The sequence below is a fragment of the Phyllobates terribilis genome, unplaced genomic scaffold (genome assembly GCF_046119375.1).
Source record: "Phyllobates terribilis strain yellow unplaced genomic scaffold, ASM4611937v1 Scaffold_2__4_contigs__length_985480577, whole genome shotgun sequence".
In the NCBI taxonomy this organism is placed as follows: domain Eukaryota; kingdom Metazoa; phylum Chordata; class Amphibia; order Anura; family Dendrobatidae; genus Phyllobates; species Phyllobates terribilis.
In genome coordinates this window covers 937,502,545-937,528,859 of record NW_027362762.1, presented here as the reverse complement: position 1 = coordinate 937,528,859, position 26,315 = coordinate 937,502,545, and the positions used below count along the sequence as shown (strand labels likewise).

At 46.3% G+C, this 26,315-nt stretch overlaps 1 protein-coding gene across 3 annotated transcripts in view; it reads right to left on the bottom strand.

The window, feature by feature from the left end:
* TTC3 (tetratricopeptide repeat domain 3) overlaps positions 1-26,315 on the bottom strand; it is a 167,987-nt gene that overhangs the window by 105,439 nt on the left and 36,233 nt on the right. For all 3 annotated transcript variants that reach the window (XM_073668397.1, XM_073668395.1, XM_073668396.1), the window contains exons 12-14: positions 22,600-22,762; positions 14,656-14,707; positions 12,461-12,533 (exon numbers count right to left, since the gene is read on the bottom strand). In XM_073668397.1, the coding sequence (XP_073524498.1) occupies positions 12,461-12,533; positions 14,656-14,707; positions 22,600-22,762 (288 nt within the window). The remainder of the gene's footprint in view (positions 1-12,460; positions 12,534-14,655; positions 14,708-22,599; positions 22,763-26,315) is intronic.

The following is a 26,315-nucleotide window of genomic DNA, read 5'->3' as shown; positions in this document are numbered from 1 at the left end:
GTTCAAAGTTCATCAGCAATTTATCTTTTTTCCAGCAAAATTTACAAAACCATTTTGACAGAAAACACCCAAAAGTGACACCATTCCAAAAACTGCACCCCTCAAGCTACTCAAAACTACATTCAAGAAGATTATTAACCCTACAGGTGCATCACAGGAACTAAAGCAACATGGAAGAAAAAAATTAACATTTTAATTTTTCTAACAAAAATTTTCTTTTAGCCTAAATTTTTTAATTTTCACATGGGTAACAGGATAAAATGCATCCTAAAATTTGTTGGGCAATTTCTCCTGAGTACACTGATACCTCATATGTGGTCATAAACCACTGTTTGGGCACACGGCAGGGCTCAGAAGGGAAGGAGCGCCATTTCACTTTTTGAATGTAAAATTAGCTCCAAAAGTCAAATTGCGCTCCTTCCCTTCTGAGCCCTGCCATGCGCCCAAACAGTAGTTTATGACCACATATGAGGTATCAGTGTACTCAGGAGAAATTGCCCAACAAATTTTAGGATGCATTTTATCCTGTTACCCATGTGAAAATTAAAAAATTTAGGCTAAAAGAAAATTTTTGTGAAAAAAAGTACTTTTTTGTTTTCACAGATCAATTTGTGAAGCACCTGGGGGTTCCAAGTGCTCACTATGCATCTAGATAGGTGAGCCGATTTTCCATTGAATTTGTTAGTGGACACCATATCGCGTTTGGAGAGCCCCAGATGTGCCTAAACAGTGGAGCTCCCCCACAAGTGACCCCATTTTGGAAACTAGATCCCCCAAGGCACCTATCTAGATGCATAGTGAGCACTTGAAACCCCCATGAGCTTCACAAATTAATCCGTAAAAATAAAAAAGGTTTTTTTTTCCACTTTTTCATTTTTATGAATCAATTTGTGAAGCACCTGGGGGTTCCAAGTGCTCACTATGCATCTAGATTGGTGCCTTGGGGTGTCTAGTTTCCAAAATGGGGTCACTTGTGGGGGCTCTGCAAACGCAACATGGTTCCAATTTGTTAGCGGACACCATGTCGTGTTTGGAGAGCCCGTGTGCCTAAACATCGGAGCTCCCCCGCAAGTGACCCCACTTTGGAAACGAGACCCCCCAGGGAACTTATCTAGATGCATAGTGAGCACCCCCATGTGCTTCACAAATTGTGTAGTGTATGTCAGGTTGGTGTGCGGTGTGGTATAGTGTAGTGTATACACCACACACACCAACCTGACATAGCCTCCTCAGCTGAGTACGCCCTAGACTGGGATGAGCGGGATGGGCGGGACATTTTGTGTGCTGTGTGCGTGTGTAAAAAAAAAAAGACACTTTATTATAGTGTGAGTGTACGTGTGTATGTGTGAGTGCTTGGTGTAAATCACGTGTGGGGGCGGTCAGGCGTACGGGGTGCAGGAGGGGGCGCGCTCAGGCGTACGGGGCGCAGGAGGGGGCTGAGGAGACGGAAGTGCCAGCAGCAGCAGGGGGGGGTGATCACTGGGGCAGAAGGGGGGCAGGAGCCGGCAGCAGCAAGGGGGGTAGGAGCCGGCAGGCAGTAGCTGGCAGCAGCAGGGGGGGGTGATCACTCGGACGAGGGGGGGGGGCTGGTGATCACTGGGGGGGTGATCACTGGGGCAGAAAGGGGGGCAGGAGCCGGCAGCAGCAAGGGGGGCAGGAGCCGGCATCAGCAAGGGGGGCAGGAGCCGGCAGCAGCAAGGGGGGCAGGAGCCGGCAGCAGCAAGGGGGGCAGGAGCCGGCAGCAGCAAGGGGGGCAGGAGCCGGCAGCAGCAAGGGGGGCAGGAGCCGGCAGCAGCAAGGGGGGCAGGAGCCGGCAGCAGCAAGGGGGGCAGGAGCCGGCAGCAGCAAGGGGGGCAGGAGCCGGCAGCAGCAAGGGGGGCAGGAGCCGGCAGCAGCAAGGGGGGCAGGAGCCGGCAGCAGCAAGGGGGGCAGGAGCCGGCAGGCAGTAGCTGGCAGCAGCAGGGGGGGGTGATCACTCGGACGAGGGGGGGGGGGCTGGTGATCACTGGAGGGGGGTGATCACTGGGGGGGGGGTGAGATCACTAGGACTGGGGGATGGTGGGTGAGATCACTGGGACTGGGGGATGGTGGTGTGATCACAGGTGCAGGAGATTTACACTGAGCCTGCAGCTGCCTGTGATCACAGTCCACCGGCTGTCAGAAGGAGAGCAGTAGCCGGTGGATGAAGACGTGGAAGATGGAGGGAGCGGAGGTCGGGGTACAGGTGAGAAATTGGGACTGGGGTGGAGGGGGGGTGGAGGGGGGATCGGGGGGAGTGGAGAGTCGGGGGGAGTGGGTGCAATACTACCTGCTGCGGATCAGCGGCGGCAGCAGACGATCGGCGGCGGAAGAAGCGATCCACGTGCGCAGCAGCAGAGGGTCCACTGGGCAGCAGCAGAGGGTCCACTGGGCAGCAGCAGAGGGTCCACAACGGCTGCACACGATCCATGGACGGGTAGGAGCTGGGCAGTTGCGGCCATCATTAACAACTCCCTCCACATCTGATTGGGGCTAGTATCCATGTGACGCTAGCCCCCCAATCAGATCTGGGGGGAGGGGGGGACAGAGGTGACACTCCCCCCAGCCAATGGCTGATGCTGTAAGCATCAGGCCATGCCCAGATTTAAATATTTCACCAATTTTCATTGGTGAAATATTTAATTCATTCCGATTGGCAGTTTCACTAAAAGTGAAAATGAAACTGCCAATCGGAGGGGTCCCAGGCATGGGGGGGTTAATCCACCCCCCGTGGGGTCGACTTCAGGATGTCCAGTTGCAGTAGCAACTGTGACACCTGAGCGACCCCGCTCGCAGGCGCTGCAGGGGCGCGATCCCTCCATGTCACACACGCTGTGACATGGGTCGGGAACGAACAGTTTTCCATGTCACAGACGGTGTGACACGGGTCGGGAAGGGGTTAAAGAGCCTATAAAGGATGTCCCTATTTGAGCCCTTGCAATCATAGCCAGTAAATGCCCGGCCTTTTCCCCTTCTTCATAAAAATGTGTTTGGGAAAATAGTCGCTTATTCTTGGCCTTCTCCCTAATGTGTGTGGAGTATGCCTCCTGTGCCTCTTTCCAGGTCATTAGGTCCTCCTCTGTACCTGATTGGACAAATTTATTTTCCTTGAGTCTAACCCTGTCTTGCAAGAATTCCCCAAATTGGTTAGTTTTAGTCTTGGATCTATTGATAGCTTGTATCAGGACCCCCCTCAGACAGGCCTTCATAGCGTCCCATAGTGAGTTCTGCATCACAGAGCCGTTATTTTCTATAAAATAGTTTTGAAGAGCTGATGTAATCAAATTTGTGTCTATGATTTGCAACCAAAAGGGATTCACGGACCATCTAGTAAGGGTAGCTTCCAATCTGGGCAAAAGACATCATCAGGGGTGAGTGGTCCGACAGTACTCTAGGTAAATATTCCATCCTTTCCACTAAAGGGAGAATGTGTTCTGTTCCCAGTACTAAATCTATGCGGGAGAGGGTGCTATGTGATTTAGAGTAGCAGGAGAATTGTTGTGTTTTGGGATATTTAAGACGCCATATATCAGTCAAGGATAACTCTGATAGGAGCTCACCAAACTTAGTTATGGGGGTAGCCTCTGTAGCGGTGTCTGATCTGAATCTATCCCAGTATGGGTGTACAATATTGTTAAAATCTCCCATGCATAGCACAGGGACCCCCGGTACTTTGTCTATGAGTGACGCAATTTCCTTCATAATGATATTATTATAGGGAGGGGGAATGTAGACTGCCACTAGTAATAATTCTTTGGTGAATATTCTACAATGAATCCCAATGAATCTGCCCTCCTCATCCACCTTAGCGGATATCAATTCAAAAGAGATAGATCTATGTACTAAAATACTGACGCCCCTCGAGTAACTTGAAAAGGTAGAATGAAAACTATGGCTGATCCATGAACCCTTCAGGACCGCTATATTACTTTTTTCTAGATGCGTTTCCTGCAGACATACCACTGCTGGTGAATTTCCCCGTATATATTCCATGACAGCCGTCCTCTTTAAGGGGTCTCCCAACCCTCTCACGTTCCAAGAAAGGAATTTTACTTGGTTAGCCATTAGGATATAACGCATAGGGGATGGACAGGATACATATGACAAGCTTTAACATAACTCCGGTTCCCAAATACAAGGCTATGATAATACCCCCTTTTCCATACAAGATCACTGTAATCCATACGGGCGGCAGAACTGTGCAGCACAAGCTATAATCATACAACTTACAAAAACATACAAACAGAAAAATACCGATCCATCCAGAAAAACCAGAGTCCAACTCGCATCCGCACATGAAGCAAGCGAGCAACCTACTAAAAGAGAAAAATAAACGTTTCTTGGGAGCCTGCCATTTTAGGATAATAGACAGAATATCCATTTTCCACTGGCCCGTGGGTTACTTGGTAAGAATTATGACTCCAACAGTCAATCAGATAGCTCTGTTCCCTTTATTATTTGCATTAGTGATGGACCCGCTATCTATACCTATTAGATCGGACGAAATTTATCAAGGGGTGAAACATTTATCGGGGGAAGATCGCTTAGCGTTATATGCAGATGATCCGTTATCGCCTCTTCTCTGGATATTACAGTACACAGAGCCATAGAGTTGATTGATCACTTTGGTGGCTACTCCGGTTTACTTATAAACTGGACAGTCTGTCCGTATGCAGTGTCCGTGTGTCCGCATGTGACATCCGTGTGTCCGTATGCGGCAGCATCCGTGTGTCCGTATGCGGCAGCATCCGTGTGTCCGTATGCGGCAGCATCCGTGTGTCCGTATGCGGCAGCATCCGTGTGTCCGTATGCGGCAGCATCCGTGTGTCCGTATGCGGCAGCATCCGTGTGTCCGTATGCGGCAGCATCCGTGTGTCCGTATGCGGCAGCATCCGTGTGTCCGTATGCGGCAGCATCCGTGTGTCCGTATGCGGCAGCGTCTGTGTGTCCGTATGTGGCAGCGTCTGTGTGTCCGTATGTGGCAGCGTCCGTGTGTCCGTATGCCGCGTCCGTGTGTCCGTATGCAGCGTCCGTGTGTCCGTATGCAGCGTCCTTGTTTTGTCCAGGGAAAAAACAGATGATATTTAAAAAATATATTTTTAAAGTATAATTGCAAGAAATGTAACAACACAGGACTTGCAGGAGGGAGAACAGATGATAGATCGATATATACAAATGTCGTTGATATCTATATAATCAGTGCTTTGCATGTGTTATTGTCGCTACTTCGATGGGCTCCCGTGTAGTTTTCATAACCAGCAGAGGGAAAGCCGACCACTGGGGGCTGATTTTACTAGCCATTAGGCCAACGTGTTCCCTGGCTATTAATAACAGCCCACAGCTGTTTGATTAGCGTTTACTGGCCAGATTACAGGGGGACCCCAGGAAAAAATTGACATAAGAAAATTCTCAAGGTGATCTCATTGTGTTCACCGCAGTTCATTGTCCCGGCTCGCAGTGAAGTGAGCGGCAGTAACCTCTGAAATGGATTTTTGGCATATGATATGGTAATGCCCAGTTATCAATCTTTTTTGGAAGGATGTAGTTTCTTCTCTATCCTCCATTCTAAATGTACCATTAGAACCTATAATATGTCTGTTTGGTATTTTTGACAAAGAGTAGTGGCCGTTTTACTCTCATATATTCTTAGAAGAATCTCTATTTCAAGAAAAGCGATTGCCGTCCGATAGCTGGACGTCCTCCGAGCAGCGCTATGTGGATTAAACTCACAAATATAATATTGTCCTTTGAACACTTTATTTATAAAAACAGGAAATGCCCAAATAAATTTGATAAAATATGGGGTCCATGGATCAGATCCCCACAGAGAGAGGATCCTCCCCAGGCCATTAGTGCTTCTATAAGAGACTTGATAAATTTACTGACAATTTCTTAGAATGTAAAGGTTATTCTTCTATGTACCGGTCAGAGTCAAGATGGTTATATTTGTTTATCATTATACTCAAATGACAAATGTATATTGCATCCTACTCCTATAAGACAATAGTCGGCGACGAAGCGCCCAGTGTCACCGGAGGGGCCGACGGAGCGCCCAGTGTCACCGGAGGGGCCGACGGAGCGCCCAGTGTCACCGGAGGGGCCGACGGAGCGCCCAGTGTCACCGGAGGGGCTGGTCTATATACACTACAGGTGGTGGGATGGGAATGCAGAATGCGCGGATTCTGCCCACAAAGTACATCCTCACACTGACACTGGCCAGCCTAAAGACGTAATCTATTATTTCATACACCGTTTGCGAGCTCACGCTGCAAGGAGTAATTAAAAGGGCCCATGACCGACATCTTGCTGGCCACCGGCCCGAGCACTTAAGCCCCCAGGAATCTGCCTAGGGGCCGGAGAAAAGGACTTAATTTACAGCTCGCGGGCCGGAGGTTCCCTACCCCTGCTGTAATCAAACTTTTTTTTTTGTTGAGGAGAACATCTGGAGCCTTGGATACCATCAGCTATTAGCTATAAACTCCATGGGCGACATATTGGACACGATAAAGAGATGTTTTGTATGTTCTCCTCGTGTTTGCGTGGGTTTCCTCCGGGTTCTCCGGTTTCCTCCCACACTCCAAAGACATCCTGATAGGGAATATAGATTGTGAGCCCTAATGGGGACAGTGATGATAATGTATGTAAAGAGCTGTGGAATTAATGGCGCTATATAAGTATAATAAATAAAACTTCATAAATTTGGTGCATTTTACTCTAGCTGGTTTTTAATACGAGGCACACACTTCTTAAGTCCATATAGACATCTGCCTTGTATATAAGAGTATCAAAAAAGATCTGAACAAGTACTGAATTTTTCAGACTACAGGGATCCCAGGTTTAGACAGCAGAAAATAACAAAGGAAAAACATTTCCTACTGATTAAAAATTCCTGGCAGTGTAAAGAAGTATGCTCAATCCTTATAAGACACACACATTTCTTCACAAGAGTTTTTGTTGCTAAAAAGTGCATCACAGAGTCCAAAAAAAAAACAAAAAAAAAAACTACACAATAATTAAGAAATATAATTCAATTCATACTTCTGAGCATAACTGATATGACCACATCTGTAAAAATTTTTAAATATTAATTATACTTCATGATAAACACTGGAAAATAAAAGGCAAGGTTTTGTTTGTTTTTTGTTTTTTTTTGGGGGGGGGGGTTCTCATTTCTTTCCCCCAGAAAAAAAATAAAAAAACATGATATACAAAAACACCATATATAAATCAATCTGAAAAAAAATGGCCAAGGACACGAGTCCAGCAATCCTTTTAAAGTTCTCATCTTACATGAGGAAAGAAAAACAAATGTATAGCAAAGCAATTAGTTATTCTGCATCTACATATTATTTTTTCATGACCTAGCACTCAGTTTTTAGTGAAAAATAAACAATTAAAAGGGTTATTGCCATCTTCATAAATGGATATTGTTGGACAATGCTTTTAAATAAAATCAGTTTTGCAATTTGCTGCCTGTTAAAAATTTCAGGAGTTATTGAAATTATTAAATATTTGCACTTAAAAGGGGTATTCCCATCTCCAAGATCCTATCCCAATATGTAGTAGGTGTAATAACAATAATATTAGAAAATACTTCCAATTAGAAATGTAGTATAGTTCTTCTGATTCGCTATATCTCTTTCCTCATGTACAGGCATTGCAGGACCTTAGGTATCCATGGTTATGACCACTAGCAACTAGCTGTCACTATATCAGTGGTCGTAACCATGGATACCTAAGGTCTTGCAATGCCTGTACATGAGGAAAGAGACATAGCAAATTAGAAGAACTATACTACATTTCTAATTGGAGGTATTAGATAATATTATTATTATTACACCTGCTACGTATTGAGATAGGATCCTGGAGATGGGAATACCCCTTTAAGGTAAAATCCTTTTCTCGTTGAATACATTAGGGAACACAATACAGTGGGTGTAGGCCCTGACACTAGCAATAGGTAGGGATAGGGGAAATTAAAGAAAAAGCATGTTTGCTCAGCCTGGTAAGCTATACCTTCTACTAGGACTTTAGGTAGCTCAGTTTAGTGCCAAAAGCAATAGGAGGGCAAGAATAAAACAAAACCAGAAACAAGAAATCCTAAAATCGGAGAACGAGAACAGTGATGAAAAGAAACAGGATTAGATAAAATAAAAGACTTACCATGTGGACTGCCCAAAGCATGGCAAAAGCTCTGTAGACCTGGAGAAGGATAATCTGGTGGTGGCAGAGTGGGACTCAAAAGGAGGAACGCAGCTCAGGTCCAAAAGACTACAATACACGTAGCCCAAAACCACTAGGAAAAGGAAGACTGAAGGCTAGCAAAGCCAGTCATGGGCAATAATGAGAATTAAGATGGCGAACTGGACCTAGGAGTACAAGCAAAAGGCCTAACAATTCAAATGACAAAGAAAAAAAAACCTCCCGAGGATGGGAGGAGGAGCGCAAAACTATTGTTGGAAAAAAGTTAATAAACTACCTTCAGGAGAAGGGATGACATAGGATGAGGATCACCTCTTCATTACGGATGGGGCAAAAAAAAAAAAAGGAAGGTTTAGGCCCCAAACCAACTGTCTAAAATGACAGACAAGCCATCCGCCATAGAGGTAAACCCCCCTTACCTTGTGGGAAGCGGGAAAAAGCCCAAAGACACATCACCATCCAGGGGGAGACACTACCACAGATCAGCTCAAGAGAGGGAAACCTGCTTCATAGAGAAGGGAACTCAAGGGTGGTCAGAATGCTAGTAAGGAGGGTCACGTTGCGAAACCCACTGGAGGATAGTATTGTAACCTGTATTTCAAATCCATATTGAAAAAGAAAATAGGAACCGGACATGTCAGCATTTGTAGGTATCCTACCTCAGTAGACTAGAGGTCATTAGTCCAGACATACTAAAACATAGCTTTAGATTGAGTTTGCTAACAGCCTGAGGTTTAATCTTTATTACTGAAGGGAATTAGCCTTTGTATACGCTGTGTTTGCCAAGAGAGATCCGAGGTAGAACCAGACACCAAGACGATTGTACAATATTGTAAATAAGACTACAGGCATATGGCTTAAGATGGAGAAGCTTATTGTAGTACCAAAAATATAAGTGGCTATCTGAAACCCATTATGATGTATTCAACCTTTAATTCATATTCTGTGTTAAGGTATATTTTATCTGTGAATGTATCTCACTGATACATAGCTTCTTAACACAATATACTGTCTGGGAAGAAAACCTTGCTCTGATTTATAACCCGGTGTAGGATTTACTTTTATTATATGTAAACATTATGAGAGAAGTAGAATGGTCCGTGAACAGGTCTTGTCCGGCATTGCTTATCTGTGATAGCTGGCCACTGTCACGGGATTGGAATGTTGGACAACAACCTATGAACTTTCATGCTTATGTAATATTAGGTTGTGTAAGCCTTTTTCTAAAATATATAAAAGCTGTTGAAGAATTCAGCTATGGCAGAAGCATTGTGGACCTGTGAAGAGGACCCTCTTCACAGTGTAGAACCTAGGACGCATTCTCTGCCCATCGCTGAACGCTTCTCCAGCTGAAGTTTCCGAACGGATGATGTACATGCTACTAGGGAAATCTTTTTTCTTCTTCTATCTAATAGTAAGTATGTAACCTTTATAAGCATTTAACCTTTGTACGTTAGAATCTACAAAAGTGTACGCAATATCATAATATCATACTATTCCTTTGATTCTGTATTTTATCTTTCAAATTAACTGTTATAAATAAAATTGCATTATATTACAAGTGATTGTCTTCTTTAAAGCCGTATCCGAACCTTATTGATAAAAACTTGGCAATACAGACCAACCTCTAGAACTTAAGTATTTATCCGGACATCCAAATCAAGGGAGAAACCATAGAGATGAAAATCCTGGTGCACGTACCAAAGAAGAAAGACATTAGGTGAGGCAGCAATAATCTGACAGCCTGAAGTTCACGATTTGGATAAATGAAGCCAGGAAAAAAAAAAACACTTAAGTTCAGTACCCAGGCCTGAACAGCTATGCTGCCAAAATCAGCTACTGAGGTAGGCTGGTGGTGGGGGGGGGAGCAAGGAAGGGGGTGCAAGAAGCGACCACGACTCGACTACCAATGAAAGAGTAGAACAAAAAAAAAAAAAACTCAACCTTCCATGTGGAGGATTATTCCAAGGAAGTCTGCACAGTAAGATGCAGAGTGAGGCGAGACTTCTGACAGTTGACAATTCAATCAATGAACTCCAAAGCATTAAATTATTGTCTTTTCTGGATGGGGCCTTTCCTAGAGGATGATCTAGGTATGCGATTATTGCAATCGCCCAGAGAAGTGCCCCGAGGGGGAACATTGACCAGGAAAAAGACCAAGGACTGTTGAGAACAAGGAGAGGGCAGCAAACTGGAATAAAAATGGAGGAATTAACTGGATACATCTGTGGATGATAATGTAGAAAACACATTGTGGGTGTACCCATAAGGCCGATGTCCTCCTGGCTTTGGTGATCACTAACTGGAGAGATTCCATTTGAGATCCTCAGATTTACACAAATTTTCCAAAGCTCTTTAACATCAGGATGAAACAGAGCGCAGGGCAGCAATAACTAGAAGCCGTTTTCCTGGACTGCTTCAGAGCTGGAATGATCCACAAGACAGAAAAAGGCTTTGGAGAGGGCAGGAGTTTCTTTATCAGGGGAAGAAGGAAAGGAAGGGAGAAACAGACCAGCTTAGAAGGCCTAGAAGTGAACATTTCACGTTCTTGGAGAATCCTGCCAGAATGAAGAGACCTGATATTGGGTGACTCAGTTTTGTGTCAGGGACTGCATAAGTCTTCGGGGTAGAGTAATAAAATAGCCAACAATTTGGAGAACAATTGGCTTGCTAAATCATTTTTGCGTGAAGGATTAAGTTTAGGGCACTTGCAGAGGCGTTTACAAAGTAGAGAAGAATCCATGAAGGACGATGGGGATCCTTAGGAAAGATTATGAGAGCGATTTTGGTGGCAAGGGAAGAACCCTCCTACAATACATACATGCGAAGAACACGCCTAATTCAAGCCTTAAGGGGGCAGAGTCTGGGTACAGCCAGGGAGAGAAAATGAAGTGCCGAAAAGTCGGGAGGAAGTGGGGGAAAATCACTGTAAATGCGCCTGCGAGACGCGCCGGAGCGTGTCCAACCAGGAAAAGTTTGCAGTGGGCAGCTGAGTCCAAGGCATCTAAAAGGTGCCTCCTTAAGTAAAGTTAATTGCAGCCTGCAGATTCTCCCTGGGGATTTGGGGGATGGGAGACCACAATGGCAGCCTCTTCGAGAAGAAAGGAACTTAGGAATGAGAAAGGGAAATAAAGAGGCAAGAAAATCCGTTAGTTAGTAGCAACCACACAAAAAAAAAGAGGGGAGTGGCAACATCGGCACTTCACTGCGGGGCAGCGATTGAGAGAGCGGGTGACCAGTGTAATATAGGCGCCCCGCAGGGATGTACACTACTGTGGGCTACATGGTGTGTTATCCCTGGGCTATGCCAAGGAAGGTACTAGACCATCCAGGCCACCTTAAAACGGGCAAAAAATAAAAAGTGCAGCAGACCTGAGAATATTGTGACTGCCTCCTAAGAACATTAGGCTAAAACAGAGCTGCCTAGTGTCCTAGGAGACGGCACAGCAGCCGGGCATTTTTTTTCTTACCTTGTACCAGCCTCCCAGCGGCCTAGAACCATGGTACTGAGTCCCCAATGCTATTAACGAGAACTTAAAACTTTTCTAGCTGCCTCAGAGACTGAGCGCCACTGCTAGACACAAGAACATACGAAGAGCCTTCAAGCATTTTTCTTTTGAACTTCTGAGCATTGTTTTGGGGCTAATTCTGACTTAGCTTTAGCACAGTGCTTACAGGTTAGAAAGAAGCAGTGGTCGGTCTCCAAGTCAACAAATTACAAAGAAAAGTGTTAATATCCCAAGAACAGTGCCAAATTTTAAAGTAGCAGTAAAGTGCAAAAGAGCCCTGTCTGACAATGTCCATGATGAACATAATATAACTTACAGGGTTATTCTTAAGTCCTATACAACGCATAATAAAGCCAGATAAGAGCTGAGATGAGCCAGACTTTAGCTAGCTCTACCTTTCCTTGTACTGGGACGTGTCGCGTCCCAGAATTTCATCTACCCAATCAGTGCTGAAACACCTCACTGACAAGGAAAAAGGTAACACCAACCTGTCAATTTATTCACACATTTTCAGGAGGAATAAGAGGAATATCACAATGAATTAGTTCCAAGAAAACACACCCATGCACCCTATTATTATATTTGAAGAATGAAACATTTTACTAAAATAGACATGCGAGTTGTGCCAACAAGTCCTCTAGAATCTTGCAAACGAAAGGTGTATGACAACTACAGTACAAAATAATATATATTACACACAAACACACATGTATACATATATAAATGCCAACCTTATCCGGAAGATCTTGTGATTTGCTTTGTGCATCCTTCAAGTCCTTATTTTCTGCAAGCTGTTCTGTAATCCTTGAAGGAAAAAGAAAAATACACATAATTGGACTTGCCTAAAGAAGATAAAGCTGATCATACAAATGTTCCACTGACATGGTCATCCTAAAGCAATCCCAAAGGGTGGGAAATACCCAAAAGACGATCATTTGGACCGGCGAGAATACAGCAGCACCTTGCACCACGATCTGGCATCACCAGACGCCATAGAGTAGTTTGTAGAACATGAGGAATGATGTGGACAGAGGACCAGGTTGTAGCTGCTTGACAGCCCAGGAGGCCACAACCACCCTTGTGGAATGAGCAGTAACCCGAAAGGGTGAAGATTAATGATGATCGAGCATGCTCGTTGCTCGAGATGTACGAGCATGCTCGGGCGAGCACCTATTATCCTCAGTGTGCTCGGGCTTTAAGTTTTCGACGCTCCGTGAACATGATTTGCAACTGTTTGACAACTTTAATACATGTGAGGAATGCTGGAAAAACAGGCATTACTCACATGTATTAAAGCTGTCAAACAGTCGCAAATCATGTTCATGAAGCGACTTAAAGCACAAGCACACTGAAGATAATAGGTTCTGGCCCGAGCATGTTAATAAATCTCGAGCAACGAGCATGCTCGATTATCACTAGTGAAGATACGTCCTTGGCCTTGAAAGCTTCGTCTTGGAGGCTGACAGGGTCTTGCGTGATAAGAGAATTGAAAGACATAAGCCTTAATGGTCCTAACCAGAACGATAACATGAACGAGCTGAAGACGAGAGGACAATGATGTCCTCATTGATGTGGAAGGCAGAGACCACTTTTGGAAGAAAGAAAGGTTTGGGGTGTAGGGTCCACCTTGTCTTGATGTAGAACAAGGAAGTGAGTCCTGCAGAAAGGACACACAAACCTTCAGCATAGTCACGATAGTAGAGTCAGACAGACCCGAATTTCAGATTCAACAGCCACGGCATTAAATGCAGTTGAGATAACGTGGGATGGAATAGAGGACCTTGCGAAAAGAAGGTCAAGACGAGAAGGGAGGTGCCTGCGATCAACTGGATAAGGTTGTAGTATCATTCCCGGCGAGAAAAGTCCAGAGCCATCAGGACGCCACAGCATTTCAGAGTAAAACATTACTGGATATAATTGTGAGATCGTAGATTCTTGTTTACCGTCAATCAGGTAGCATGAACCTTATGACAGGCTGCCTTAAAAGCATTAGTTCTGTCTCAATATACGTTCCAGGCAGCACACTTACTCTTTACACGGCACCATGTGCTGCTGATAATGCAGATTTTTCATGCAGTCATAAAAGATCATTTATTGTTGTCTGATCAATGGCAAATTTATATTGGCTAATGAGAGATTGTTCTCATCAACCTGAATAAATTGACCTCCAGCCATAAAAAATGCTGGAGGTGTGAACACTGGCACTCCTGATTATTGGGCTCTGGATCACAGGAACCACGCTTTGCAGAGAACCACGCTGAAGTGTGCATGTCCAACCTCTGGTCCATTCATTACGGGACAACCAGGGAGAGCAGCGCTCCACTATTTTCAAAAGTCCTATAGACAACAAATGGATCGGAGACCAAGCATTGAAGATAGGGCTCTACAGGACCCAGTGATCGCTGGGGGGGGGGGGTTAAGCAGAGGGGGAGTCCTATGGATATCACATATATTCAAGGATTTAATGAGTGCATTTACTGTCACTAGTAATGGGGGGTATTCTGATGGTACCATTATTGCTTACAACTTCACGATAATCAGGCAAAAACTAGCAGTCGTTTTATCCAACTAGTTTTAAAATTGTACCCCAGAAGGAATAGCAAACACAATTAGATGGATTTGATACCATTCTCCTATACACTGGCAACAAGGTATTTGAACCTTATTATCTATGCATGAATATATATATATAAAAAAAAAAAATCCACCTAACAAATTTATTGTACACAATGGTCACCATCTAAATTTTTTTTATTACTATTCTGAGCACTGTTGGAAAGCTTATTGAGAAAAAAAACTAGATATATCGGTATCCAAGTGTGTGTATATATATTTATTTTTTTAAACCCCTGTATTTCCTGTTCTCTCATAAAACAAGGAAAGAAAAAAAAAATCACTACTTACTATGGTAATACAGATTACTCACTTTTTCTCGTTGTTACTTTTCTTCTTTTTAGAATTTTTCTTCAATTTTACATCTAAAATAAAAAAAAAAGAAAAAATAACAGTTACGGTATATCACAAAGTGTGTATACGAGCAAAGGTACGTACCTTTTTTTATCCCCCCATATTAATCTACCCAATTTTTAGATTATTTATACCAATTTAAATGCAGGAAAAATCTAGTCCTGAATTTTTTATTTTTTCACAAAAATTTTCTAGAAAATACATTGCAGGTCCCTCTTCATCGTATGCCACCAACATGACGTAAGCAGTGATAAGTGGTTTACCGCTGAGGAGCCCCTATACGTATACAGATCCTAGATCGCAGCGTCGTTCTCCTCAATAGCTGCATTTATAAGTGTGCAGGCAGCGGAGCTGAAATCTCTTGGCATACCACATCCCCAGATAGGTGCTTAGGATGGGCCAGACGTAAGAGAAGGGTCAACCATAATATACTGAACAGCCATGATGTGGCAGCAACCATTGTGGACAATCAACTAACTTTGCTAAATCAGCCGCGGCTCTCCCCAGAATAGAAGTATATAGTATATCCATTAGTATGGACAGATTCCAGGGAGACTAATGGGCACAGCCGCAGGGGACTGCGATATTAATAAGTGGTGTTATATGGAAGTGATATAGATGCTGAATTGGTAAAGAAATCAGGACCATAGAACTGTCAATTTTGAAGATTTATGTGAGTAGCTAGAAGAATTATGTGAATAATGACATTAGCTAAAAGGAAGGTGGAGATTATAGGATTATAATGGGTTTGTCGCAATACACATAGATGTTCTATCATTGCTTCTTTGTTCTAAAATGTATTCGCTTTTTGGCGTAGTTTGTCGTTTACTTTGTCTAACACTGTATAAAAAGCCCCTTCTACTGTTGTCGGGGGCCAGACCACCCACCGCCCTCTCTTCTGGACACCTGCGTGTGTCTGCGTGCTTCAGCCAACCTTTCTGCTGTATCGGCTCTGTTGCGCTTCACATGCAGGGATTGCCTAACAAACAGGCAACCTCTGCATGTGTTGCAGCTGTCCACATGCTGCAGAAAGAGGGATTTTTGGTACTCACCGTAAAATCTCTTTCTTGGAGCCTTAATTGGGGGACACAGGACCACGGGCGGATGCTGTTGTCGCTAGGAGGTTGACACTAGGCAAAATAAGAAAAAAGCTCCTCCTCCGCAGTATACACCCGCCTACAGGCACCACCAGTTAGTGGCTAAAGCAGTAGGAGGAACATAAAACAATTAACTATGCAATGCCCAACGGGGCACAACCGTGAAAACTAAAATTAGATGCCCAACACTGAACCTATGCCAAAAATCAGGGAGGGTGCTGTGTCCCCCAATGAAGGCTCTAAGAAAGAGATTTTACGGTGAGTACCAAATATCCCTCTTTCTTTATCGCTTCATTGGGGGACACAGGACCATGGACGTCCAAAAGCAGTCCCTAGGGTGGGAGAACAAAAGATAGCCACAGACTAGGTCTGAATGCAGGCAACCGCTGCCTGCAGAACCTTCCGACCAAGACTGGCATCAGCCGATGAATAAGTGTGGACCTTGTAAAACCTTGAAAAGGTGTGGAGTGAAGACCATGTTGCGGCCTTACAGATCTGAGAAGCTGAAGCCTGATGGCGAACAGCCCAAGAGGCCCCCACCACCCGGGTGGAGTGAGCCCTTACCCCCGGAGGGGGAGGTTTGTCCGAGACGCGATATGCCTCCAAAATGGTCGAACGTATCCAACGGGCGATGGTTGACTTGGAAGCAGGAAGCCCCTTGCGACGCCCTTCAGGGATGACAAACAGGGCGTCCGAACGCTGAAGGGAAGCCGTTCTAGAAAGATACACACGTAGAGCTCTGACCAGATCCAGTTTATGCAGGGATTTCTCCCGTGGGTGCACTGGGGCCGGACAGAAGGAAGGCAAAACAATGTCCTCATTGATGTGGAAAGAGGAGACTACTTTTGGCAAAAAAGAAGGCACTGGCCTGAGCACTACCTTGTCTTGATGGAAGACCAGAAAAGGCGACCGACAAGAGGGCTGCGAGCTCTGCAACCCTCCTAATAGAGGTAACGGCCACCAGAAAAGCCACATTCCAGGAGAGAAGAGAAGCTGAGATGTCCTGAATGAGTTCAAACGGGGGCTGTTGAAGGACGCTCAGGACCATATTAAGGTCCCATGGATCCACCGGGGGGCGATAAGGCGGCACCAGGTGAGCCACCCCTTGTAGAAACGTCTTGACCCGAGTACGGAAAGCCAAGTTACATTGGAATAGAATGGACAAGGCCGAAACTTGGCCTTTGAGAGTGCTCAGAGAGAGTCCCGCCTCCAGGCCAGACTGAAGGAAGGCCAAAATGACCGGTAGCGAAAAGGACATGGAAGCTAGCTGATCCTTCTCACAGTGACGAAAAAAGGCTCTCCAGGTTCTGTGTTATATGCGCGAGGTTGCGGGTATCCTGGCACTAATTAGGGTCTGGATGACGTTGTCCGCAAAACCCGCCTTCCTCAACACTGCGGCCTCAACGGCCATGCCATTAAATTCAGAGAACGAGAACTCTGATGAAGAATAGGTCCCAAAGAGAGGATGTCCAGACAGTCCGGCAGTCTCCAGGGGGAGTCGATGAGCAGGTTTACTAGATCTGTGTACCAGACGCGTCTGGGCCAATCCGAGGCTATTAGAATTACCGGTACTCCCTCTGTCTTGATCTTTTTGATGACTCGAGGGATCAATGGTAGAGGGGGAAAAAGATAGGGCAGCTGGAACGGAGACCATGAGATGACTAGCACGTCTTGAGCGATCGCAAGGGGATCGCGGGACCAGGCTACGAAGGATGGAACTTTGTGGTTTAACTGAGACGCCATGAGGTCGACGTCCGGCGTGCCCCACCGTAAGCATATCTGATGGAACACCTCGGGATGGAGAGACCATTCTCTTGAGGCAAGGCTCTGCCGACTGAGGAAGTCGGCCGCCCAATTGTCGACCCCCGGAATATGGACTGCTGAGATTGCCGGAACTGTGTTCTCGGCCCAAACCAGCACTCGTCACCTCTTTCAAGACGGACTTGCTGCGCGTTCCTCCCTGACGGTTTATGTACGCCACCGCCGTGGCGTTGTCCGATTGTAAGCGGACTGGGAACCCTGCAAGAATGTCCTGCCAGTGACGCAATGCCAGGTAAATTGCCCTTATCTCCAATATATTGATCGGTAGGGAGGCTTCGTGGAGACTCCAACGGCCCTCCGCTGTGTGGTGGAGGAAGACTGCCCCCAACCGATGAGGCTGGCATCGGTCGTGACCACCTGCCAACGAAGCGGTAGGAATCACCTCCCGGGTCTGAAGGAAGAAGGACGAGTCCACCATATTAATGACCTTCTCACATGAAGAGATAACCTGATGCGTCGATCTAGAGACGACGGGTTCTTGTCCCATGCCGACAGAAGGGCCAGTTGAAGAGGCCTGGCATGGAACTGGGCAAACGGCACTGCTTCCATAGCTGCCACCATTTTTCCCAAGACACTCATGCACACGCGAAGACGGCGTGGACTTGGGTCGGAGAGAAGGTGAATCCCCCGACGGAGAGAGTTTATCTTTTCCCTCAGGAGAAGGACCCGGGCATAGGTCGTGTTGAACAGCATCCCTAGAAAGGTTAAGCACTGAGATGGGACCAGGGAGGATTTGTCGGTGTTGATCAGCCAGACTAACCGAGAAAGCGTGTTCAGGGAGATCTGAAGACTGTGGAGGCAGTCCCTGAACGTGGGACCCTTGATCATTAGGTCGTCGAGGTAGGGGATAATTACAATCCCCCTGGCTCGAAGAATGGCCATGACCGTCGCCATTACCTTTGTGAAAACCCTCGAGGCGGAGGCAAGGCCGAAGGGGAGAGAAGTGAACTGGTAATGTGCGTTCTGAAAGGCAAATCGAAGGAACTTGTGATGTGGTGCGCAGATTGGGATATGAAGATACGCATCCTGAATGTCCACTGAACATAGATATTTCCCGGCCTCCATCGAGGCGATTACCTCCTGATTACATTCTGAAGTGCCGTTCGCGTACCTGTCGGTTTAGTTGTTTGAGGTCTAGGATCGGACGTAGTGAGCCGTCCTTTTTTGGAACGACGAAAAGATTGGAGTAGAAACCCGAACACCTTTCTTGAAGGGGGACTGGAACTAGAACTCCTGAGCGCAGAAGGGTGGCAATGGCCTGAAGGAAACCGGGAAGTAGAGATGGATGCGGGTGGTGGGACCTGAGAAATCGTGTTCCTGGTATGGCGTTGAACTCGATCTTGTATCCTGAAATCACTATCTCCTTGACCCAGGCATCCTCTATTGCCGATACCCAAGGGTCTCGGAACAGAAGTAGACGGCCGCCCACCCTCGGAGAAATCCCAGGTGGGAGTGACCCGTCATGCTGAGGAAAATCTGTTGGATCGTGATCGGGATCCAGAGGGCTTGGAAGAGCGACCCTTTGCGTGCCAGTTGGGAGAGGGCCTAAAAAGTAGGCTTACGTTTGTCCTGCTGTGCTGGGGTACGGTCCTGTTGAGAGGAGGGTCCTGGTTGAGCGAACCGACGAAAGGACCGTAACTGAAGGGAACGTTTCCTAGGAAAGGGGCGATTAGGTCTCGGCTGAGGAAGGGAAGTGCTCTTGCCCCAGTGGCATCAGAGATGATCTGGTCTAATTTAGACCCAAACAGTCTGGAGCCCTGAAAAGGGAGATTTTTTAGTGATTTCTTGGAGGCCGGGTCGGCGATCCAAGCCTTCAGCCAAAGAATCCTACGTATAGCGATGATATTGCTGGAGATGCGTGCTGAACAGGTAGCGGCGTCAAGGGACACCGTGAGGAGATATTTCCCTGCGTGGGCGATCTGATCCGCTAGGTCAGCCAGATCGTCTGGGGAAGCCCCGGTGAGGATGCCCTGCCTAAGCTGTTTGTCCCATGCGGAGACTGCTTTTGATACCCAAGTTGAGGCGAAGGAAGGACAAAAGGAGGTGCCAGCAGCCTCGAAGGCTGACTTAGCCAAGGCCTCAACCTGTCTATCCATAGTGTCCTTGAGGGAAGAACCGTCTGGAAGGGACAGTAACCTCTTAGCCGAGAGACAGGAGGATCCACAGAAGGGGACTCCGTCCATCTGCTGACGAGGTCGTGGTTAAAGGGGTATATCATGTCTAACTGTTTCTTTCCAGTGAAGTGCTTCTCTGGATATTCCCATTGTTTCTGAAAGACACCATCAAATTCTGAATGGTTAGAAAAGGTGCGTGCCGGGCGCTTGATTCTCTTGAAGGAAACGGAGTAGTCCTGAGAAGGGCTCTCGTCCTCTTTAACATGCAGAGTCTGATTGACGGCCGATATAAGGCTGTCAACCATGTCCTGGATTCTAGAATATTGGTCTGTGTCGGATCCAGAGTCAGAATCTGATGCAGTGTCTGATCCCAGAGCGACCTCTGGGGAAGAGGTGTGAGATGCAGGGAGCAATTTGGAGTCTGGAGAGCTGGAAGATGAACTTGTGAGTCCGTTTCGGAGAACGTGCCCTTGGTCTGCCCTTAGGAGGAGGGGGCAGGGGTGCCTGTGAATTGTCCGTGGGGAGGTTCGGAGCACTGGTGGCTGTGGATAGCATGGGCAAGCGTTCTAGGACCTGCACCAGAGATTGAAATACCTTGGTGAGGTCAGAGACAGACTGGGACATAGCAACAGCCCACTCCGGAGGAGGGGGAGTTACCTCGTCCTGGGCGGCAGGGGGGTCTTGGGGTGCCAGCATGGTGGGAGGCTTGCAGGTTGAGCAGAAAGCCGTTGTCAGACCGGCGGGCCACTTAGTACTGCAAAGAGCACAGGCGTAGTATGTGACTGTGTGAGCGGGACGGACAGAAAGCTCCCTGGGTTTGGGCATAAGTGCCTAACCAGGAATACTGCAGAGGAGGGAGCCTGTGTTTGTGGAGGTGCCAGAGTAGGGCCTACCCGTCAAAGTCCGGAGCCGCGGAGACAGGAGCAGGGCTGCGGTGATGAGGCAGTCAGACAGAATGATGCTGCCGGAGCCAGAACAGAGAGCAGCGTAGAGGGGCGGAGCCGGAGCAGAGCGTGCTGCCCTGAGCAAGCTAGGGGAGCCAAGGCTCCGATAGGCAGAAGGGATGGGGGCGGGCTTAAGAACTCGGCCGCTGATAGGCCCCCGGGATAAAAGTGGGCGTGACGGAAGCGTCATATTGCTCCTCGGTCCTGATTGGCCAGTTTCCGGGAGGGGCGTATACCCGCCGGAAAGAGTAATGCCCACCCCGAGCCGCCCCCTGACAGAGAAAGCGCAGGCAGAAATGCCGCGCAAAAAAGGACAGAGAAAGGGCGGGCTTTGGGGGACGCCATGCTATGCTGTGAGTCCGAGGCCCCCGGTTCGCTTCCTGATGTCCTGTGAGGAGAGGGGGCGTGGCCAAGCGCTGCTGTAAGTGAGCGTCGGCGGGGAAATGTGATGCCCCCATTAATATCCCAGGATTTACGGGGCCCGCTGGCAGGCAACTCTGTGCCATAGCCGTGAGTTGTGAGGGACTTGGGGATGAGGAGGCAGCAGGGAGGGATTGTACCTTTCCCGAGTACTCTTCTTCCTCTCCCCCTCTGAGGATGGACACCGGAGGTCCTCCGTGGATAGGGGGGATCCTGGCTCTTCCTCCTTCCCGCACTGACCGGTCCTGGAGAGTACAGGAGACTGTGTCAACCCCAGAATCTGGGAGAATGTCACCGTAGTGACCACCGTCTCCCTCCCAGGCCGCTCCGAGGAGGGGGTTTGGGTAGGGAAAAGGCGAGGATTGGCCACCGGGAATCACCCTGAGACCCCCTGGGGGTGACAGGGGATAAGTCCTGCCCAGCGGGTCCGAGAGTGGGCGATGTGGGAAATGCCACACTGCTCTCTCGGTCGCTTGAGAATGGGGATAACAGGGGACGCAGTGTTCCCTATTAACTCTGAAGAGCTGTATCTGAAAAATAAAGAACAAGGATTAATAAAACACAACAGGGTTGGATCAGTAGGATCCAGGTCTACCTCCTACAGACATGAAGCTTAAACTGGTGAGCTTGATACCTGTAGGCGGGTGTATACTGCGGAGGAGGAGCTTTTCTCTTTTTTTGCCTAGTGTCAACCTCCTAGCGACAGCAGCATACACCATGGTCCTGTGTCCCCCAATGAAGCGATAAAGAAAAATCAATATTTGGTTTGAAGAAAGGAAGAAAAAAAAGTTTACAGAGGAAATCTAAAAGGATCAAATACATGACGGATACAGCAAATAAACAAGTTTTGATGCCAAATAAGGTTCCATCCACAAACACGAAAAATTATACAATAGTCATTCTGCTTGGCTATTTCTAGTGAGAAAGATCGATAAAAGGTGGGTCTGAAGTTATTCAAGACGACACCCTCCCCTCCCCCACCGGTTAGGCAGTCGAGGAAAGGGGATTCAATCCATCCATCTCATAGTTTTCTTAACTTTCCATGTCAGCTGCAAAATTTACCAAATTTTTAATATCAGAAGTAAGAAAATTCTTTCCCCAGATCCCCAACAGCCCAGATCCTTCTCTCACCCGACATTACTTGTATGGAAAGAGCTGGGTTGTCCCCCATATACTGGACTGTCATCCAATATCGGTGGATTTGGATGGATTGCTGTATTTTTCGGACTACAAAATGCACTCCCCCCGCCCCTCCCCCAAAATTTGGAAAGAAAATGGTGGTATGTCTTAAAGTCCAAATGTAGTTTACCGGTTGACTCCATTTGGCCATTACACTCAATGGCTCAGTCTGGGGATCAACTGAAATCCCATTTTATTTTTGACATTCAGATGGAAACACCCCCCCTCCCCCCCCCAACACAGTCCTGACCAGGGAGGATAACGCAATGTGAACAGCCACCAAAGAAAGGAATCCACATAAAAGTACTAAAACTGTATTGTATCCCACCTAATGTCAACTCCACATCTTTTACGATTTTTTCTTGTTGCTGGATCAGATCTCGGATGCCATCAGGGCAGTATCGGCATAAGTCCTGGGCCTTTTTATTTGAGGACACGGCACGTCCTGTTTCCCCGAGTAGGAAAAGGGCTTCACAGAAGCGATAGTGCCCCTATATATAAATGCAAACAAAATATTAAATGATCAGTCACAAAACTCGTTATTCATATGCAAAAATACAAAATATATAAATAATATTGTGCATCTAAAACCCAAAGCATAAATATGTTTGTAGTTACATATATTTCCAGAAACACAAGAAAATCGGACAAGTCTATGAAACATAACGGCCTGTGGTATGACAGCGTCCTGGCTGTATTTTTCAGTATACTCATGTTTTATGTACTGTGTTGAAAAGCAAAGACCGCCGCGCTATTTATTACAAGTGGAAGGCAGGGAAAGAAAAAAAAAAAAAAAGTTTTGGAATGATATTCCGATGGGACGTACGGTTTTGCCGCGTGTTGACCTTGCGGTCAGAAGTGAAGCCTGCACATGACCTCACCCCCAAGTTCTGACACAGGTATATAACTCATTACAACAGAGCTTTGTAGGTACATTTACTTTTATATTTTAATCGATTTTGCAGTAGCAAAAAGTGACAAAACTGACATTAAACCTTTTATGAGCCGAGCACTCAAAGTACAACAATATTTCCATTCAAATACTAAAACCAGTGAGGAACGGAGAAAAAAAAATAGATTTCCTAAAGTTGCAGAACTTTTAATTTTGAGTTAAATAAAACATTATTAACCCCTTCACAACATTCGATGTATCTATACGTCATGGAAGGGAAGGAGTTCCTGACCGATGAAGTGTCAGTGCAGCACTGACCGGTCTATAGCATTGCAATTCATTATCACTCTGATCACTGGTATAATGCAAGTTACAGTCCCATAGAGGGACAAAGTTCAAAACAAAAACAAAGGAGAAGAAACCTGTAAAAAAAAATAAAATTAAGTAAAATATTATATTATATATATATATATATATATATATATATATATATATATATATATATATATATATACACACACACACATTTGGCTTGCCAAGTGTAAAATGACCCGACCTATCAAACTGTCATACTAGTTAACCCCTTCACTGAACACCATAAAAAACGAGGCAAAAAACAATGCTTTTTCATCATGCCACCGAACAAAAGTGAATAAAATGCGATAAAAAAGACGAATGCAAATAAAAATGGTACCGCTGAAAACGCCATCTTGTGCCGCAAAAAACAAGCCGCCATACAGCCGAAAAATACAAAAAACGCTATAGCTCTCAGATTAAACCTATGCAAAGTTTTACTTTTTTTTTTATTTATTTATTTTACACAATAAAAACTAATTTATAGAAAAGCGCCATAAAAAATGGTTTACCGTATTTTTCAGATTAGAAGACGCACTCCCCCCCCCCCCTAAAATTACCAGGGGAATTGGCGGTGGTGGAGCAGGGTTGCTGCTTCAGAAGGCCGGCAGGGGCAGGAGTGGGGTGATGCTGCGGGCCTCGGGATGGGAGGAGGGGGTGTCATGGCGCTGCAAGGCTGCGGGCCCTGGGTTCTTCTAATATGTCGGCACTAAGCGGGGTCCCTTTCTCATTAATTCCCCTGCTGTGAGTTTCGGGAAAATGGCCGCCGGAGGCGGCACAAGCGCATATTGGGACTTTGTCTCCCGCCTCACAGCACCGTGACACCCCTTCCTCAGAGCCCGGGGCCCACAGCATCGCCCCACTCCTGCCGCCGGCCTCCTGACGCAGCGACCCTGCCTCCTGTGACCCCGCTCCACTGCCACAGATTCACCCCAGTAAGCTACTGTAAGATGGATAAGACACACCACCATTTTATTTAAAAACATTTTTTTCCTATTTTCCTCCTCAAAATTTGGGATGCGTCTTATAGTCCGCAAAATACGGTAAATGTGGTAGGAGTTTAATCGTACTAACCAGAAGAATAAAGCTGTCTAATCACTTATACTGCATGAGAAACGGCGTAAAAAATAAATAAAACTAATTCTTCATCTACTATTTGAGGTGTTCATTTTGTGTCCCAACAATCGCAGTAAGGCTCGGCTCACATTTATCCTGCGTTCTGCGCTGAGCGCTTACACCGGAGTTTCCATGAAAATCTCTGAAATACGTGAGATTCAGACAGAACCCCCGGCGGAAGATTCCCTGTAATGAGGCAGATGGAGGCACTGTGGATGCCATCTGACCTACGATCTGGCAGTATCAGTCTTTTTTGCCTTCATAAAAGCACCGTCGGCCGCAGTTTTGTGCACTTTTAAAAAGATGTACACCGCTGAACAGAGGCCAGACGGAGTCCAGCTGCCTCATTATAGTGAAAGTATTCCCTCGGGGGTTCCACCTGAATCACATCATTCGGAGATTTAGAGCCAAACCCCAAAGTAAGTGCTCAGCGTAGAGCACAGTATAAATGTGATCCAAACGGTTATGTAAAATGCTCCGAGCAAAACCTTCAAATCAATCCACAAAAAAAAAGCAAGTCCCCCACTCAGGTCCGTCATCTGTCAATGGAAATATAGGGGGCTTCCACATTACTGGTAGCACAAAGGCTCTGAAAATGCTAAATAGCTCCTCGCCCCCCCCCCAAAGAAATCCAGCGAATTCCACACTCCAAAATCCAAATGCCGCCCTTCCTTCTGAGCCCCACAGTGTGCCTAAACCACAGTAAGCATCCACGTGTGGCATCTTTATAGTGATGAGATCCCAGTTAATTTACGGGGACCATGTCTCCAGAAGCATGAGCTGGGCACAATGGACGGGCACTACAATGGCAGGTTTGCAATTTTCACTTAGCAACATCCACTGCTGCTTTTTTCTGGAAAACACCAATGGAGTCAAATCGTCACTACACCTGTAGATAAATTCCCAGAGGGGTGTAATTTCCAAAATGGGGTCACTTGAGGGGGCAGTCTTCTCTTCTGGCACTTAGGGGCTCTGTATATGGAGTCTGCAAACAATTTGTTCTCCAAGAGTGAAATAGCGCTCCTTCCGTTCAGAGTCTCACCGTGTGACTAAGCAGTACTGTACAGCCACAAATGGGGTATTTCCACGTTCAGCAGAAATTGTGTGACAAACTTTGGTGCCATTTTTACCCATATCCCCTCCCACTCTGGGCTAGTTCCAACCATTAAACTCTCCCTACTGTCAAACACCACACATTATCAACATCATTAACCCAAGTCACAATTCACATTACAATTTACATATTCTTCAAGGGGGAACGTGGGCAATATGCCCATCTCCTTACATATATATGTACTCAACAAAAATTAAAGGGAATCTGTCACCCCCTTGCACTTATCTGACCTCTAATATGGGCATACAGGTGATAGAAATGTGAATCTATACCTACCTGTATGCTTCATATTAGAGGTCTTGTTGCCGTAAAACGTCTTTTTATTCATTGAAGTTTCTGATGCTTGCGGGCCCGGGGCAAAAATCCTGCCTCCTGTGTGAATTATAATGTTTCCACCCTCCCTTGCATGTCACAGATCCAGCGCACTTCACTTTTTTACAGAAGGAAAACTTCTTCCCACCTTTGGTCATAGTACTGCAGGGATCTTATGCGCAGCACAGGCGAGTTACTGTGACTTCCCGGCGCCTGCGCACAAGATCCCTGCAGTACTATGACTGCATAGTACAAG